A 19,792-nucleotide genomic window follows, 5' to 3' on the forward strand; every position below is an offset into this window, starting at 1 on the left:
CTCCTGATTTCCAGGCTCTTGGTACAAATGAGGATAACTTGATCTTTCTGTGCTGCAAACAGTGGAAAGCTTGTCTCCTGCCACAGAGTGGCAGCTGGTGCAGCACTCCCAAGGAAGGATACTCTTGTGCACCAGGATGAGGTTGGTTTGGCCCTGCTGCAATGCAGTCACAATGGATGTTGCCTGGTCCAGCTTGGCAACTGGTCGGGAGGAATCTCCCTTGGGATGGAGGATGTTGTGCTGGAGCTGCAGCTCATACTGGTCTGATGGCATTGCTATCTCTGGAGGTGAAACAGAACATAACAAACAATAAAAGCAGGTGTGGCAGTGTTTGGCTGCTACTAATTATTGCTGATTATTTTTTATTGATGCCTAGCATACATATTAAATCAGTATTTTTAGTGTCTTGCAAAAACAGCACTTCTATCATCACATCAACACACATACAAAAAATTAGCTCCTTGGCAAATTTAATGTCTGTGAAACTGCAATTCCCAACTAACACCATCTCACTACTCAGACCTAACATTCAACTGATTTCCAACTTCAAAAGAAAAAAAAAAAAAAGACAAAACGGAAAAAAGAGAGAAGAAAGAAAACTCAAGGCACTTCATTTTGAAATGGGCATAAAGCCAGCTAACCCACATTTATAAAGGCTTCACTTTGTGGAGCAAATCCATTTGCCAATAAAACATTTTCTGTTAGAAAAGTTACTAATCTAAATTTGATTTAAGTATGAAAGTCAGTCAGTTCCTTAGTGACTGTCAACATCTAAAATGACAGTGTTAGCTCCTATTTTAAGTTACCCTTGTCTTTACATCCTTGACAAATCTGCAAGAGTATATTCTTAACAGTCACAATTTCTTTTGACTGAAAGAACTAAACAGCTGTATCACTGTGTGCCTTAGGAAAACAGCATTAAATATTAAGAAAGTAGTTTAAACATAATTAAAAATTTCTCAGCAGTTAAATATTCACATGAAGCATTAAAAAATAAAAATAAACAAGAACAGAACAAACCTGTGATCTTCCCTTGCCTCAGTTTCTGAACTCTGTACTGAATTGATGTTCCTACCAGAAGATAAATGTCGTATACTGGATTTAAAATTATGTTTTCCAAAATAAGCAATCTGACTTCTGCAGGGTGTACATCCTGTTGATAGAGGGGGAAAGAAAAGTAACCACATTAAAAGCAGCTCGTTTTTTGAAACGGACCATGCAACAGGAACTTAAAATCTAGAAGTGAAAAACATTACTTGTTGCAATTGGCTCTTTACAGTGAATGGTTCAGAGATCTGCTCTGTGTACACAGTGCAAAAATGAAGAAAATAATCATGTCTGTATGAGGATCATTTTGGAGAACACAGAAAAACTTGAAACAGATGCTCATTCAGAAATCTTCCCCCCCTGACATTCAGAAATCTTACTTTATAGATGCTTTCCTGAAGTCTTGCCTTTAATTTAGAACTCCCTGTTTTCATTCCAGACACTAGAATGGTATCTCCTTGCTTGGCAATTTTTTCCATTTCCAATATATAGGAAGGCGGGATGTAAGTGGATTCTAAGAACTTGAGTATACTGAAAGGTGAATCAGAAAGTGAATAGAAAATTATTAACCAACCTTTGTAAACCCACAGAGAAACACCACCAGCATCTGTTCCCAGCCACTTCCATTTTTAAGCCAATTTAAGATGTTTGCCTGGGACCAGATATCCAAATTTTACTCATTTTCTGTGGTATCTGCAGCTAATTTCTGTGGCAGATAAGTTTGTCTGAAGCTTGCTTGGGAGCTATCAGAAGACTGCACATGTTGACTACAATAACCCCTCCAGTTTGTTCAGTAGCTGAGACTGCATAAACTCTGTATTGCAGAAGAACTGATGTGCAAGACCCAAAGCTTGTTTATAAAGCTCAACAAAGCCAGAATGTAACTCAGACATCTCTCAAGAAGCCAGGATGTACTTGATAAATGACTCAGAAAATCATGTACAAGCAGAAGACTCACAGTAACTGATAGAAACTTCAGTGAAAAGTGGCAAAAGAAAAGGAAGGAATTTGACACGAATGGGCAAATTACAGGGAATTTTGGAAATAGGAGCATGTTTTACAGGATGTCATCTTCTGTATGCACATCATCTGCCCGGCTTCATGTGCACTTCCACAGTAAAACCAGTACAGTCATGTGGAGAATAGTTATGGCTATTAACACATTCATGACAATTTGTGCCACCTGTAGAACATTTTTATTCTATCATAGTCATGCTAACAGTACAGCATATATCAATATTATTTTGGTTAAAATAACATCAGCAAAAACTCATACCAAAAGAAAAAGCTGCATATGTTCCAGGACTTGGGATATCCAGTCCCACTAAGCCATTCATTCTGGCTCTCACTTGTACCTGCAGCTTCATGTGTATTACGGGCTTAACAGGCTTTCCCCAGCTAATGCTGCCTCTCTAAGGCTGAAAAATCAGTTTGTGTTTGCCCAGTAGCAAAGTCTTGCTTGCTCCCCCCACCCCCCTCGCAGTGTATTTGGAGTATCAGTTTGAGGATGGAAGCTGGCTGTTAACCTTTCTGCTCTGCAGGAGAACTGGTTTCCCCACAAGGAATCATCCTATTTCAACACCAGAATGTCCACTGACATCTGAAACTCTTCAGGTTCAGAGAGCTCCTTTCTGAAATGGAAGTGGAGACTCTTTTTCCTTACAAAGCTAAAAATAAAACTCTGCTGAAATGCTGAGATAAGAATCTTACTGATAAATCTTCCTCCTGGATGAGATGTTTCACAAGATCAACAACCCCATCTGTTTATTTCTAATTATTGCATCAGAGCTACCAGAGCTGCTCACTAACACTATCAGTTAAACTAAACAGACATCAAAGCGCCCAGGCTGTCGAGTAGGTACAGACTTAAAAAAACCCAACCTGAAACAACTGACCCTTAACACTATAATTTTAGGCATCAGTTCAGTAAACTGCCTAGATGTGGGGAAGTATTTTTACACATCAGACTGAACAGACTTTTAAGACCAGAGGAAATTACCGTAGAGCATTGTGGGAGTCTGAGAAGCCATCAGCCTCTGGGTCCTTCACCACTGTCCAGTCAAACACCAGCCCTGCCAAAGTGCTGAAAGTGTTTCCTACAAACCAAACAACCAGATTGAAACAAAAATAGAGAACAAGCATAGAGTTTTCCTGGAACATAAACCATCACTTATTTCCCTGGGAAATCTATTGTAACCCTACAAGAAGAACCATGAAGCACCCTTGAGTTTGCACAAACCCAGCACTACACACAGAATAAAAACACACTTACTTTCCATTATTAACAAATCACCATACTTCATCTGGCATTCATGGTTTACTAGCATAGGTGGGATGGGCTCAGTTAGTAACCAAAACAATTAAGTCAATATTTTTCTAGCTGCTTGACACATTATTTCCTTTCAGTAGTTGTCCTAAAGATCCCTTGCTTTGTGTGTTACATGTGCGTAAAACCTAATTGTCAAAAGCATGGAATTCTCACCAGATCTTGGCTCTTTTTCTGATGCTACAGACTACAAAAAGCAGTCTTCTACTCCTATTAAATAATAATGTGTTCAGTCCAAATGCACTGACTCTTATGAGCCTAAATAGGGACTCCCAAAAGTGAGTGTTTGTGTAGTAATTAACAGATTGGGCAATAGGTGGTTGGTCTCAAACATCACCTTTGAACTTCCTGTTGGATACCTGACTGGTCACAAAAACATCCTTTTGCAAAATTTTTTAGACTATCTCAGCTCAAAAGAAGAAAAGAAAAAAGAACAAACAACTTCACAATGAGAATCTCCTTAAAATTCTCTACTTGGCTTCAAACCATCAACTGTGAGACAAATAAAGCCAGTGCACGTATCAGATAGAACTTTCAATATATTATTTAATCTCCTACAAGCAGATCTCTTACCTTCTGAATCCAAAGCATGAATTTTGAGCTCCAGTGGTGAATCCTCAAGGTAGAGCTCTCTCGTTGTGGACACAACTTGAATGCCATGAATTAAATCAACAATGGCATCACAGCGAAGCACTTGCCCAGTCACTTGAAGAGACATCAGAAAGAGCACAAGAAATCACAACACTGGATGTGCTCAGCAAGAACAACGATTAAGTCAAGATACACCTCAAATTTAGCCAGTGACACAAGACACTGACACTGAAGGAACTGAAACTTGGTGGTGACCTCGATGAAGAAACTCATGGTCAAATGGCAGCTCAGAAAGCAAGTAAAGCAGTTCCCTTGCTCACTGAACTGCAGAATAGATCTGCAGAAACTCTGATTTCCATCTACACTGACAGGCACAGGTGTTGTCTGGGAGAGCTTATGCAGAGTCGCTACAGTGCTCATGTCCCAGAGAAATTAATGACTTTTACCCACAGACAATAAACACCCATCAACTCCTTCAGTTAGTGACTGCATAGCATTTAATTGGCCATCTGGTTTTGCCTCTCTGTCACTATAAAAACTAACCTGGTATACTGTATGACAAACACAAAAGCAACTTCCAGCTTTCTGAATGTGAAGTATATGAATTTGCATTAGCCATTTTTATTAAATACTTTTTTATATTTCAGCGCTCCCCTTCTATTTGCGCATTTGGGAGCAGGGGGTTTGCGTGTTACCTTTTTCCTGGTGTACCATTAACTAATCCCCGGTTATGCGAGGCAAAGCGAAGTTAAAAGCACGGCAGTCTAAAGTGCCTGCGCGCAGCACTGCGCAGCGGCTCGCCCAGACTCACGTGTGTCCTCGGCGGAGATGATGGCGGTGAGGCGCGTGGGCTGCGAGGAGCGCGCCTGCACCAGCGCTCGCTGCGAGCAGCGGCAGCCGGCCTGCCCCAGCGGCTCGATGCTCGCCACCTCGGGCCGCGTGGAGGACCTGCGGGGAGCGGGGCGTCAGCTCTGCTTCACAGCCACACGGCGATTCCCTGCGCCTGCTGCGCTGGCTTGGGAAACAGCTCCTCCGTGGAGATGGTAACAGTGATTCGTGTCACTATAGTCAATATGAACAATAATACTAAATCCAGAGTAAAGCATGGACACAAGAAAATATAATTTCATTATGTCTGTTTGAATCACTTTGTTGTAAATTGTTGATTTTTTGTTTTTATGTATTTTTATTATTTTATCACTATAATCATAAATTGTATCCACTCTTATGTATAAAGAATATAGGGCTTGTTTGGACATGGGCAGGCTTGTCCCTGCTGTTACCTGCCTTCTAGGAGTGTAACCTGAAACATGTTCGAGCCTTGTCCAAACCTTGTGGAGGTTTGTAGCCACAGCTGCTGGAGTGATAACCAGCATGTTGGGGCTTGCTCGAACTTGTACCCCAGCACAGTGGGCACGTCACAGCCCACCAAGAAACTGCCTATAGAAGGGGCAGTGACCCGGGGGAGGACGGACGTGTTGGTGGAGAGCAGCCTCCCCTCGTCCCCAGCGTGCTGCTTGCCTGTTCCTTATCAATGAATTAATTGAGTAAGCCCAAACATGTTGGCTAGGGCCCAAGAAGCAATGGCTACAAGCCCCCACCAGGTCTGGACAAGGCTTGCACATGTTCTCAGGTTACACTCCTAGCAAGCAGGTAATAGCAGGGACAAGCCTGCCCATGTCCAAACAAGCTCACATTTTCCTTTTACATAAAAGTGGATACAATTCATGATTACAGTGAAAAATAAGAAAAACAAAAAAAAATTTACAACTTACAACAAAGTGATTTAAACAAATATAATGAAATCATTAAATATTCCTATGCCTCATGTCCGTGCTCTACTTTAGATTCAATATTCTTGTTTATATTGATCCCATCATGTATTTTCATAATGACACAAATCACTATGTAACATCCCACACTAAAAACCAAGCCTGCTGAAAGTGAACGTGAGACAGCAGCAGCGCACAATGCGGGCTCAGCGCAGAGCCAGTGCAACGCTCCAGCCCCACAGCCCTCGCCAACGCCCGGATCCCCAGCCCGGCCCAGCCGCTCCTCCCGGCCGCGCTCGCAGCCCGGAGCCGGGCAGGGACAGCGCCCAGCCCCGACCAGCCCCGCTGTGTGCCCGGGCCCGCTCACAAGGGCCCTTTGAAGGAGCACAACAATGACAGCAAGCACTGATGGGTGACAAAGCTGCTCGGGAATTGCTTCTCCGCGTGATGAGAGCGGCTCTGATGAAAACGCTGCACTATCTGGTAAATGCAATCTAATGCACACTGGATCCCTCCTGGTGAAGATGGGGAAGCTGCACACGGGTTGGGACTTTTTTTCTGGAGGATGTATAGAAATACCTACCTGGGTGTGGGGGGGAAATTCTCTAACCCAGCAAGGAGCAGGATGGGAGCTCCAAACAAACAGCAATGCCACGTATGCCTGAATCCCCAGACAGGTTTCACCTCCTCTTACTGGCACAACCAACAAAGCCACACACTGAAAAACTAAATTTCTCCTTAACTAAAACTGTATCCGTTGAAAAACAGCACATCACACCACACTCAATTATCTGAGGGGTAACAGCCCAGGTGAGCACGGACCTCTGCATGTAGCCACTGCAAAAGAACTGCAAATCCCGTCTTGAACCTTAAGCTCCCAACAGTACTTTGCTCACATAAGGAGTATTTTGAGAGGATTTTGAAACAACAGTACCAACTGCTGACGCAGAATTTCAAAGTATTTTACCTCATCAAGGAAAAAACAGCCCACAGCCATATGCAGTGGGCAATGTTCAAACACCAAGTAGAAGCTTAAACCTGAAAATTGTTTGCTTCTATCTATTCTATATACCTAAACAATGTACACAAATACATGCGTATGTATATATTTTTTATAGTAGGCTTTACACTGTTTCTAAAATAATATGATTTTCTGTATTAGTAGCACACTTAGCTTTACTCTAAAAAATTAAAAGATTTTTTAGAGATTAAAAGTGAGTAATTAGTTATTCTCCTGTTGTTCTGCTGTTCTCAGGAAACTATGAAACAGTTTTCCAACATTTAGAAAGTGTCTTTAAACAACATTAACATTCACAACAAGTAAGGCTTTTCCTGTACTTGGCTGGTTGGCTTTTGAAGCTAAGCATGTGCATTTGACTTAATCTGCAAGCAAGTATTTTTAAATAAGTATTATATGCAAGAAATTGACTTTTATTTAGCTCTTTACACTGCTTAATATTCTCTGCCATTACATTTTTTGTTATTAATTTGAGGGTTTTGCATTCTTGCAGTCTGGAATTGATTGTGTTTACAACACAACAGGGGTTTCACTGTGGTTTGTATTTGTTCATTTAATATCTGGCTATGAACTGTAATACAAAACCACCGTGGTTTGCACTAATAGCAGTGTTGTAAAATTGAATCTAATTAGCGGATACTTTTCCGACTAGAAAAAGGGAGGAACAAAGACCAACAAAAAAAAAATTAACTGTAAAGTTATACACACTCTACAAATTTAAAGGAACTTTCAAGCTTTTACAGCTAAAAGCCAGTCACTGCAGTAGAGAAAAAGAGATTAGACACTATTTGGCTTCTAGCAATAGTTTAAGAGGCAGAGTATCAGCTGAATGTTTTTTTTAATACAAATTTTACTCAAGTGGGCCTTTCTGAGGCTTGGTTTCCTATGGATTTATATTTAAAAACAATCTGCATGAGTAGTGATTTTCCAGGAGAACATAGGAGTATTTGATGCCCCTCTATCAGCAATATCAAATGCACATTCTGTTTACAGCTACCTGGATGTAGGGCCAAGCAGAGAGAGACAAAGGCATTAATCAGCCAGGCTGGAGATTACACCAGCACTACTCTGCAATCACTACTGGGTCCTAGATGGGCAAGAAAAGAAACTTCAGCTTTAAGTGAGAAAATCTGCAATTTATATCCTCTGCCAACGACAGCAGCTCTTCAGCAGCGTGTCAATGTGTGACATTGAGAGCTGGGCTTGTCAGAGGGCAAAATTAGATCCTGAGAAGCCAGCAATGGGAAGCATTTCTGGCACTAGCTCTGGATCCCATGCCAGTGCCTGTAAGAAACAGCAAGACAGGGAGGAAGCACTTGACAGAAGAGTGAGGGAAGGGAAAAAAGCTCACAAAAGTCCCCAGTTCGTATGTCCCTCAGAGTAAAATCCTACTTGCTGAGGAATGAATGGCACTGGCAAAGAGGCTGACAGTCCTCTTGTCAATCTCTGTTTCATTCACAATTTTCATCCCCTCCACAGAAGAGACACAGAGCCAAGTGCCAAGATTGTATCCACACATCTACCCAAACCCAGGCCTGCATTCTTTATGGACTGTCCTGTAACACCACATGTCAATAGCTCACTAGATTATACTTCACTTATTTATCAGTTGGTTCAAAGATCAGGCATCTATTCCTGTTTCTCTCCCTGGCAGTTCTCTGTTGATTCTTATTGCTCCAGTGTTTTATACTGTCCTGCCAGCTTTTCAAACTAAACTCAGCTGACTGAGTCTGCAGAAATCCACCTCTGTGGAGCTGCACCACACCTGGCAGTTCATCTGATCTTTTAGAATTTTGTCAGGCATTTGGGCAGATATGCAGTCAGAGGGAAACTGGGTAGTAAAAGTTTCCAAGAGCTTGGGAAGACTGGATGACCAATACACCAGGAACATTATACAGTCACTCTTGGGACTAAAAAATGAGCAGAAGTCTTAACCATTTATTTTGTGAGTGCTAAGCAATGAAAAGTTGCCCAAAATCAACAACCCCCTAATCCTTCTGTCTGACTCAGCAGGCAGGTGATGCTCAGACTGCGAAAAAGCTTTTTTCAATAGTAAACCTGCACTGACATTGACACATCAGCTAAGAGAAACAACACTATTTCTTGTGCCTCCTGGGCTCTGTCAGAACACCTCTGCTACAGACTCACACCCCTGCTCTGGTTCTGAGCCAACACTCTCAGGTAACACACACACACCTGAGCCACAGCAGCACAGCCCCTCTCACTTTACCAACAAGGACACCTCAAACCAATTCTGAGCTCATGCTGGCACTTCCAAGAGCTTGAAGCCCTGCTGGGAAAGCACAGCCAGGTGAGCCCAGGAGAGTGAGAACATCCTGCTGCCCACTGCAATGCCTTACAAGAGGGAAATGCAGAGCAGGTGAGAAACAAAGGGGGGAAAGCAAACATTATTTAAGGTATCACTTCATAATATGAAACAGTATCTCACACAAAACATTTTTCAGCGAGAGTCAGACAAGTTTTTTTAGCCCTATGGTAAAACAAGTGATCCAGGACAACTCTCAGATTACCAGGGATGAGACTACTGGTCTTACAGCAAGTTTGGGCTCTCTGGAAGTACCTGTGCATCCCACAGCTCCAACACCCCTCAGCCACTCACCTCTCCTTTTACCACTCTGCCACCACTCTTCTCCCATGGCAATCACCTCCATACAACCTCTTCAGGGAGGGCTTCAGTAGCACACACAAACCTTTCATTAAAGTGGCAATAAACTCCTCTTCATTTCCACCAGCTCTCACCATGTATCTCAATTCTACACTCTATGAAATAATGAAATATGTAAACATAGTTGTACACTGCAGATAATTTCTGCCACAAATACCCAGCCATGCTGTGTACCTTGGGGGGAATTTTTTTTTTCTTTGTTTCTATTCCCCTCCTCTCCCCGAAAACGTTATTATGGTATGGCAGGTTTCAAGGAGAACATTCTGCTTCTGAATGCTTTCATTCTTTATTGTGTAATTTCTGGATTAAGGTAATTAAAAGACAAATACAGGTGCAATTTAAATGCTAAATATATCTGCACAGACTGTGTTTTATGCCTGAAGATAGTACCATTACAATATTTACAGATGGAAACACTGTGTGCTTTGAAAACAAAGATTTTTCCCAAAAAATAACTTCAACATAAAGGCAACCCAAACTCCAGCAGACATGAGCATCTTGAAAATAGAAAATACTTTAGAGCCATGCTTGTAACTTTACCACTGCTCCCAATCTGCTGGGATGATGATAGAACTTGACCTTTTCTCTCTGAATCAGTGGAATTCTCAGACACCACCACAATCACTTGGAAAATATCCTACTTTCAGAGGTAAACCTGAAGGCTGAAAGGGAAACTGGGAAAAAATAAGGTCACAACATGCTACAGACTGATCTTTCAGGAAATTGGACACTTGTCTTTGAATTCTGAATGTTTGAGATGAGTAATGCAGGCCTTCAAAAGGTGTCATTTGCTATCAGATGCTGCTGTACAACCAGAACAGCTCTCACAGGCCACCTCCAACTGCACCATCTCCCATATTACAAACCCAGTCCCCTCTCCAGACAGAGGGCCTGAATCTGACCATTTCCATTCAAATCCCTGCTTTCATGCATCCAAACACACCCACCATTTCTCAAATGTGAAGAAGTCACTCCTTCTCCAGCCATTGCATTTGGTACTTCCTCACTTGCTCAGTTCAACAGCCCCTCTCCAGTACCAGCTCCTTCTGACAGGAAGCACACAAAACCTGTCAGCAAGTGGCTGTGGTGCTGCTCTTCCAGATTCATTTCTTTCTGACCCCCCCAGTTCCCGGCCTGTGGGGACAGGAGTGCAGAGGGAGAGGCCCAGATGCAATTGCTGCCCCTGCTCAGTCACACACTCAGCTCCTGCTTCCTCTGGAGGGTTTGCTGAGCACGCGTTGGGTTTTACAACCCACATCCTGCCAGGCCTTGCAAAACAGAAGTGAATAAATGCCCATTTACAATCCTGCCACAGAAAATGATGGCACACAGAAGGTGAATGAGGTGTGGTTGCCCTAATTCTCAACCAAAATTCATGTCTGAAAGGTAGAGGGAGAGGATGGAAAAGGATGTTGAAGCATGAGGGATGTGAGTCACTGCATACTGGCAAACCAACAGAACATGCTCTGAAGTGCACAAAAATCACCTCCATCAGAGATATGAACATGGATCAAATCCGGCATTTCTCTGGAGAACAGTCTTACATCTTTTAATTTGTAGACTTCAATGAGATTAGAAAAGATCTCCGTGCTTCTGACAGCTGGATAGCACCTGGCACGTGCAGGAATGGCTGCAGCCAGCCCAGCATCACCTAACAGCTCACTGGAAAACAGGAAAGAGTCTGTACTTTCAGATTTTACTACTGCTGAGTTTTGGGTTTTAGCTTTATGCAATGTACTTTACCTCACAAACCAAATCCTTTTAAAGACTCAGTAGCCTTCAAAAATTAAGAGTAAGAAAAGAGAAAAAATCCACAGCTGTGAGATTTTCACTAAAGCGGTTCATTAAAAATTAAATTACATGACCAAAAGCAGCTCTAATAACTTTCGTTTAGTTGACTTCTGGATAAAATTAACTACTGCTCTTCTGAATAAGCACCCTCAGATATGCAAACTGTCACAGACCAAAGCTTTGTACCTAGCCCAGAGAAAAGTAGAACAAACAAACAAACAGAATGAAAATACAGCCCTTTAAGACGTGTTTCAGAAACTGCCAGACAAAACAACAACCACTGAAACCTGCTCCACGCATCCATCTGGCACATATGGAAGTATCATCCCAAACATACCAAACTGCCACTTTTTTTCAGGTGGATACCTCCTGCTCATCACTGATTATGTTACCATTCTGGACAGAAAGGACAAGCAGTTGGCAATATTTGTTTAATATGAAGACTACCCTGAGCTTTCTAAATTTGCACATGCTGCACGATTTTGCCTTCAGCCCCAGTGCCCAGCACTGCCCAGTCCTCCCCCGTGTGCGGCAGGAAGGGAGCCCCCGGCCAGAAGTTCCTGGAGTACATCCACGTGCTCAAGGCTGAGAAAACCGGGAAAGCTTTCACTTTTAAAACTTGACTTCACTGTCCCCAAGTGAAGTAATAAGGGCGCTGTTACCTTCACTTAGAGCAGCAGTGAGAGGCTCCCGACTTAGCTCCTTTATGTCCATACCCTGAGCTCGAAGCTGTCAGCACCTTCTTCACTGACCACAGCAAGACAGGGGCATTTCCCCAGCAGCAGCAGAGCTCTGGGCACTGTCCCCGCACAGTGGGGTGGCACAGTGGGCACACGGGGTGTGGGGTGGCACAGTGGGCACACAGGGTGTTGGGATGGCACCAGAGCGGGCACACAGTGTGTGTGGGGTGGCAGCAGGCCGGGCACACAGGGTGTGTGGGGTGGCACAGGGGGCTCGGTACATGAAAAGCAGGGGGAGATGTGTGTGTGGCGTACAGAGAAGCAGCGGGGGCTGTGGGGTACAAGGAGAAGCAGCGGACAGTGCGGGGTGTGTGGCTGGGTGCACACGGGGTGTGAGGCACATGTCGGGCACGGAGCCATGGCGGGAAGCTTCCTTTACAAGCAGACACCTTCTGCTCAGGGCCCGGCCTGCAGACCCTGCCCCTCTGCAGCGGGTCTAATCCCCACTGCACAGAATAAACAACCTTTCCCCTTAGGGATTATCTCCGTGCCTGCTGCCGCACTGCTCGGCCGCCCAACCCGCCCGCAGCGAGGTGAACGCGCTGAGACAGGGCCCGGCTGCCCCGCAGCCGTCAGGCCCCGCCGCGGGCCGGGAGCCGCCGCAGGTGCCGGCGGGGGGACACACGGACAAAGGGCGGCGGCACCTGCACTCACCATCGGTAGCAGCCCTCGCTGGCCTCTAGCGTGAAGTTGACGCGGGTGGCGCGGGTGAAAGGGAGCAGCACCTTGGGGGTGTTGAGCTTGGAGGAGGCGGCGAGGTGCAGGAGGAGGAGGAGAGGCAGCGCCCCGGGCGCGGGGGGAGCCATGCTGCGCGCGGGCGGGCCCGTCCGGGGCGCGAAAGGGCGGCGGGAGCCGGGCCGGGGCCGGGCCTGGGGCCGGGCAGGGCAGAGCAGGGCAGGGCGGCCCGGGGGCAGGACAGCCCGGGGGAAGGGCCTCCCCCGCCCCCCGGGGCCGCACCGCCCTCCCTCGGGGAACTCCAGCGGCGCCAACAGCGAGGCGCTGGCTGTTTGAAAGAGCTCCTTTTCTCCGGGCCGTAACCCCAGCACCTCGTAGGAGCGCTGCTCCAGACCCTTCCCGGACAGGCTCCAGCACCTCAATGTCTGGTATGTCGTGAGGTACCAAAGCTGAACAAGGATTCGAAGCGTGCCTTCCCCCGAGCCCAGCACACGGGGCCCGTCGCTGCCCGTCCTGCTGCCGCGGCAGCGCTGGAACAAGCCCGGTGCCACTCCTGGCTCCCGGGTACACTGGTGCTAACAGCTGTGCTGAGCTACACTTCATTCGTTTTCCCAGCATCTCAGAATGGTTTGGGTTAAATCGCCGACTGCCACCTCTGCCATGGCAGGGACACCTTCCACTGTCCCAGGCTGCTCCAAGCCCCAGTGTCCAGCCTGGCCTTGGGCACTGCCAGGGATCCAGGGGCAGCCACAGCTGCTCTGGGCACCCTGTGCCAGGGCTGCCCACCCTCACAGAGAGAATTCCTTCTTAACATCTAATATCAAACACCCTCTCTTTCAGTTTGAAGCCATTCTCCCTTTTCCTATCACCTCAGGCCCTTTTAAAGCCTCTCCCCAAATTTTTTTGTTAGCCTCTTAAGGTACTGGAAGTCCACAATTGGGTCACCCCAAAGCTTCTCCAGGCTGAAAAATCCCAGTTGTGCCAGCCTTTCCTTGTATGAGAGATGTTCCATGTGTGGATGATCTGCCTGTTCATGGTACATGCATGCATAAGGAGAATGGACTTCAGGAAGGACACAAACATCTTGAAGCAAAGATCATTAAATCCTGCCCAGAGGATCAGCTGCTGTCCAGGGATACCACCTAAGAGTTTACCCAGATCTCATTTAGGTGTTATTACAGAAGTTAACCAGTTCTCATTTATTCTAAACAAATAAATGTGTACAGGGTGTTTTCTTTATCTAGGAGCACTTTTTGCACTATTTATTCAGCTTGTGTTTTATTTATCAGTACCTCAGCAATGCTGTTTCACTTTCTATCCCAGAGTAATGTGTGCTGCTGGACAGTTCATCTCTCCCTGCAGCTTCTGTGTGTGTATTACTCATTTTCTGGTTGCACATCATGAAATTGTGTGTCTGATTTAGAGAAAAGCTGAACTTTGCAGCTGCAATTTTAAGTCAGTAGGAGCTGGGCCTAGAAAGATGTGTATGTTAAAGGTGTTGGCAAATCAAGCCCTTGCACTTCAATCTGCTCCCCTAAATACTGAGGGTTGTTCATTTTCTTTGCTTTATTTCTCAATTAAGTTGGAGCCTTTCTTTGCAGGCATGTTAGGAAGATAAGTTCAGTAAAGACTGAGATATTAGGGAGGAATGTGATAAAATCACCCATGACTAAACAGTATAATGTGTTTACAGTTAGTACAATTACAACTGAGTAAATAAGAGGTAGATAGTGAGTACCTTGCATCCTGTGCTGTGAATGAGGTGAGGAAATGTCTGTACCCAGTACTTCCTAGCTTTATAAGCAGGGTGTGCAATCTCAGAACTTAGTTCCTTTCTCTCAGCAGCAGTGGTGGTGATGAGTATTCAATGTGAGAACAATAATCTTCCAGTAACAAATACTTCTGAGTTATTTTCATAAGGACCAACAGGGTGCAGTTAGCTTATTGATGAAACATGACAGTGAAGCACTGCAAGTAAACATCCAACACATCTTTCAGACCACACAGAGCAATTTTAAGAGCAGAGTAAGGCAGGAGACAGTGATGAGCAAATCTGCAGTTTGCATTATATGGTAAGATTACAGAGTGAATTTTGTGCTCACTTGAATGGGAAGTCATGCATTGCAGCACTGTGTTAGCATTTCTTTTGGCCAGAGGAGGATGAGCTGGGAGGCAGTGGGTGCTCTGTGAGGAGTCCCTGACATCGGGGTAGGAGTCACTAAAACATCAGGGGCTGCCTTAGCAGCCGTGCTGCACTGCTCTGCTTTCCCTGTCCGTGCTGCTCTGACATCCATAGGAGTCAGCACATCCCTCCTCCCAGGACACACCAACACCTCCTCTCAGGGTCACCTGGTGTGCTGGGGAATTGGAACAGGATACACACACCAGCAATCTGAGGGAATTTTACAGACATATCAGTGTACACCCCAGTAAGTCTGATAAAGAACACAAATGGAAATGTCTTGGTCACAAAGAATGTGATTGCAGAGTGATAGAGGGAGTCCTTTAATGAGCTGCTTAAGGAGGGAGACAGGCAAACAATAAATGGTTGTTCCCTAAGAAGCTGAGCCTTTTGTGGAAGAATTTCAAGAGATTTTCGAGGCAATCAAAATACATGCAATAAATAACAAAACACCAGGTGCTGATAATGTTTCTACTGGAATATGAAAATAAAAGGGGGAAAATTACTGAAAGATTTTACAAACTCACTTGGTCTGAAGACCTGAAAACACTGCCAAGAAATCAAAGAGACACGTACTTGGATCAAATCTTTAAAATCTATCAATTTTGGAGGGAAATATATTTTTCATAAAGCTAGAAAAAAGTCTATCAATATCTTATGAGGTGATCTATTGGCAGTGAAATACTTTTAAATCCTTGTTCAAGAAAAGGAAATATTTGAATGGCACAGCGATGAAGGGCCATCTGGACAAGAAACACCTGGCTTCATTTTCAGGCATTTCATATTTTTAAATGTCTGAGTAATTTAAAATATTTTAAACACTCATCTTTGAAACAACCCCCCCCGAGAACCCAAAACCAAACAACAAAGACAACTCTGAATAAAGGCAACTTAGAAAATGAAACTTCAGCAAAATGCTACGGCAAGGAGGTGTGGAGGGTCGTTTTTAAAGTGTACTGGCTGAGGCTGACTCAAACCAGCTCCAGTCCTAACCCCTGCAGGTATCTCTGCACTTGTGTGTTAGCAGTGTAGGGCCAGCTCTGTGAAGCTTCAGCAGCCGAATACATCATCTACAATATACTTGTAAGAACGGTTTCATTAAGCTGAAAGAATCAGGGCTCACCCAGTAGAATGATGAAAACCATTCTCCATTATAACACTCCCGAACCTCTCAAATAAGATAACGTTTGATTTAAAGGCTGAAGAATGACTGACAAGCACTAGTAATATAGTTAATGAAATGCCTGTTCCTGTAGGGATGCAGCTCTGGTTGGGAAGAGAACGGGGAGTTGCCTACACCGTGCTGAGGAGGAGATGAAAAGGGCAGGTCAATAGACTTGACAAAGAAGGTGGTCTGGGAATAGTAACTTTAGAACAGAATAGCAGCAATGGGCCTCTTTTTTTGACTGATGCTGTCTGTGTTTATGCTTCAGAACAGAACAGTATCCTGCAAAGATCACTAGGAAAGATGGTCAGCTTTCTTCCTCCCTGTCAGGCTGCTGCTCCCTTGTCTGTCTTACCTATCACTGAGCTCAAATTATGCATATAATGTATGAATATACAATACAGATGTATGTAATACATGTATTTCCTGACTGAGCAGCTTCTTTTATTGCACTGTTATGACTCTGTATTGTTATTGTTATATATTGCACTGAGAAAAATGGATTGTACTGTACTCCCCACTCAATGGCTTTCATTGCTGGGCTTTTTTCTGCCTAATTTGCTTCCTGGTTCCACCCCCACAGCTGCAAAGCCTTGCAAAGTATCTTCACCAAAGGAACTTGAGTCAAAGAAGTAGGTAAAGTATCCAATATATTAAAACGTACCTAAAAACCCAACAACAGAGGTTGTTGCACTTAAGCCGGTGTCCCTTCGCACCGGCAGAAAACTCGGAGAATCCCGGGTTCGTGTTGGGAGGGACGTTCAAGCCCATCCCACCCCCATCCCGCTCTCCCAGGCTGCCCCAAGCCCCAGCCCGGCACGGATCCTGCCCCCAGGAGCACGGGAGAGGTTCTGCCTCCGGGTCGCGTTTGTGCTCGGCTGCTCCTGCTGCCTACAGAAACTGAGCTGTAGGAGGAGGCAGTGCACTGCATTACCTCCCCATGGCTATTGGAGACGTACAGAGTACAGGAACAGCCCTTTTCCACTTATTTCTTTATCACTTTCATTTCTTTATCACTTTCCCCACCAGTAATCACGTTCAGTTTACTTTTTACAATCAGACTTCTGTATCTTCATACACCTATAGAAGGTTTTATTAGAACACTCTCTCAGCCTTACTACTGCTTTCTACAGGGGTAATGATGGACTGACAGCAACTATAAAACTGAACATTTTGGTTATCCTGCTGGGATTTTCCTTTCAAGGTGTTAGGCCAAACGAAAGGCATCAATTCAGAAAATGTCCAAAATTAAGTCAGGCAGTTACTGGTGTCAAGGAAAGAATATTTAAAATTGATTGAGGTTGAGTTCCTTCAGGTTACTGAGACAAGAGCATTTGTGCTTAGAAAATGGGTAAAATAAGAGCCAAGCCTGCCTTTCTTTGCACAGCCTCATCTGCCAGCGATGCTGCCGGGAGTTTCCCATGTGAACCAGGTACAACTGAGTCCCCACAGAGAAATGCAGCTCTTCAGATCCCTGTTCCTATCGGATAAATCCATTAGATATGCAACACTTTCCCAGATGGTATGAAACCCCAAGACCTCACTAATTTATGCAGCATGAGTCTGATAACATTGAGATTAAGGAACAGCAGCATCAGATAAAAATAAACGGTTTTTGCTTCAGAATTTATCTACCTTTCTAATGTAAATTTATGGTTATTAAAGGAGGTTATTTATAGGTGTCTTTTCAAGCTGTTACGTAACAGTGCTTCTGCCCTGTGCCTTTGTACACAGATAGAAATCACATTAATGAGCTATTCACCCAGCAACTCAATGAATGCAGGAGTGAGGAGAATTCACAAGATGAGACAAGTAACAAACAAAAATCCCAACCTTTGTTTCTGCTTTAAATACATCAGGGAAATTTAGCAGAACACAGAAGTCTAAATCCTGAAAATAATGAATACAATCTACAAGCAGGCATGCGAGTATGTTTAATGACTTAGTTAATAGTACTAACAAAAATGAATTTGGTCTTTTCAAGGTTACTTGGTTGCAAATTATGCTATGTACACCTCACAAATATTAAGTAGGCAGTCAAGTACAATAATTTTGAGTCTGTTTTAAACATTAACACTCTTCTGAATCGGTTTGTTGTATTTTATGCATTAAACAACAATATGGGATGACCTATAAAATCCCATCATCTTTTCTATTTTTCCTGTTCTCTTAATGTAGAAGTCTTCTGGTCTCATTTATCTCAGCACTGGCAGTGATCTAGAGGGTTCTGTACCTAAATGACAAAGATCTCAGACTTCTCTAGGTGCAGAGACACTAGAAAGTGTGCATTCCAATTGAAAAAATGCATGTATTCATTTAAAATAATTATTTTTTCATTCTAATATATACAAAAGTACTAAAAATTCAACTTGTCCTGCCAACCTTGAAGTAACCTAAATTCTGTTACGTGCACAGTGAGTCCTTCAAAGGAGACATCACTTCCTGCAGTAGAATGTCAGTGAAAAAGCAGGAGGTGCTGCGATACACCACAGAATGTAACAGATCATGTACAGACTGCACTCAGGTTCCCTGATGGCTATTTTGTCTCCTAAAATCCTTTCAGTGTCACTTTTCCAGGTAAGCCACCTACCAATCAAATTACTGTGGGGAATGGAATATTCAACACTGAAAAAATTAATATATGGAGCAAAAAAGTTGTCTTTGATGTGAATTTGCAACTGAAGATTTGTAACAAATAAAAAGGTTAAATATAACGTCCCTGAGACAAATTCATTGCAGACAATGAGGCACAGGATGGTGATTTTAAAGGTCAAGCATTTTGTAAACTCTTCTAACCTGAGTAAAGGAATCTTCTTCAATAGAACTTACTGAAAACTTTAGTAAAACATGGCAGACTTCCCAAAGAAGACATTGTGGTTTCCGCTGGAGAGACCTATTAGTTTATTAACAGGTTTAGTTTAATAATTTTTTAATTAAATGCATGATTACACCTGCACACTTTCTGTGAAGGTCTGTGCTAAGAAAATTTGGTCTCTCAAAATGTTCACGCATGAAGGAGATTCACTTCAGAAGCATGTGAATATTCATTAACATCTTTTGTATTCTTCTACCTCTTCATTGGGACAAAGTTCAAACAAGATGATTTGTACTTGGAAGACACTAATTACAGTTTTTAAAGCTGCTGTATAAATTACACATTTTAGGTGCTGAAGCATTGTAGTTACAGGAATAACTCTAGACTTTCTTCTGAAGTTTATAACACATCTAAGTTTTAATATATTAGTTTTTATAACAGTAGCAGAACACTAAGAAGCTGCCCTTTTTATGTGGCTTGGTGATGTCTGTTCCAAATGCATTTTTTGCTTCCAGAAATGTCCACTATAGATACTATCCCAAAAGGCCAGAGAAATGCAGGAATTTTTCTGATATCCAGAAAAATCTAAATGACTTTGACAAGGCAGCATGTTCTGCCAGCATGATTACAACTACAGTAGTCATCAATTTGGTTCATCTTGCTCATCTTTGACTTCAGGCTTGATTAACTCTAAATGCTTACCTTGTCCCCTCTGGATCAAATACCTAAACGAGCTTTGATGTTCCAAGGATATTTTAGCAATTTGATGGAAGGAAAATGCTTAAGGTACTGTTTTATAGTTCAGTGATTCTGTAAACAGCAAAGGCAACAGGAATACTGAGGTGGTTTTCCCCATTTTTTAAATTAGATTTGTTTTTTTCCTCATGTAGCTTGTTTTTTTCCCAAGGCCCATAATTAAATTCAGTGAAAATTGCTGGTACTTGCACTTGCAGAGTTTTGGGAGGGGTTTTGGTTTGGTTTTTT

General features: G+C 43.5%; 1 protein-coding gene across 1 annotated transcript in view; it reads right to left on the reverse strand.

Annotated features, from left to right (window-relative positions):
* The window catches only part of NUP210 (nucleoporin 210), a 49,239-nt gene extending 36,377 nt beyond the window's left edge, over positions 1-12,862 (reverse strand). The window contains exons 1-7 of the mRNA XM_056501696.1: positions 12,626-12,862; positions 4,776-4,912; positions 3,947-4,078; positions 3,047-3,143; positions 1,428-1,578; positions 1,021-1,153; positions 123-281 (exon numbers count right to left, since the gene is read on the reverse strand). Coding sequence (XP_056357671.1) covers positions 123-281; positions 1,021-1,153; positions 1,428-1,578; positions 3,047-3,143; positions 3,947-4,078; positions 4,776-4,912; positions 12,626-12,777 — 961 coding nt within the window. The 5' untranslated portion in view covers positions 12,778-12,862. The remainder of the gene's footprint in view (positions 1-122; positions 282-1,020; positions 1,154-1,427; positions 1,579-3,046; positions 3,144-3,946; positions 4,079-4,775; positions 4,913-12,625) is intronic.
* Between the last annotated feature and the right edge of the window lie 6,930 nt (positions 12,863-19,792).

The sequence above is a fragment of the Oenanthe melanoleuca genome, chromosome 12, assembly GCF_029582105.1.
Source record: "Oenanthe melanoleuca isolate GR-GAL-2019-014 chromosome 12, OMel1.0, whole genome shotgun sequence".
Lineage (NCBI taxonomy): Eukaryota > Metazoa > Chordata > Aves > Passeriformes > Muscicapidae > Oenanthe > Oenanthe melanoleuca.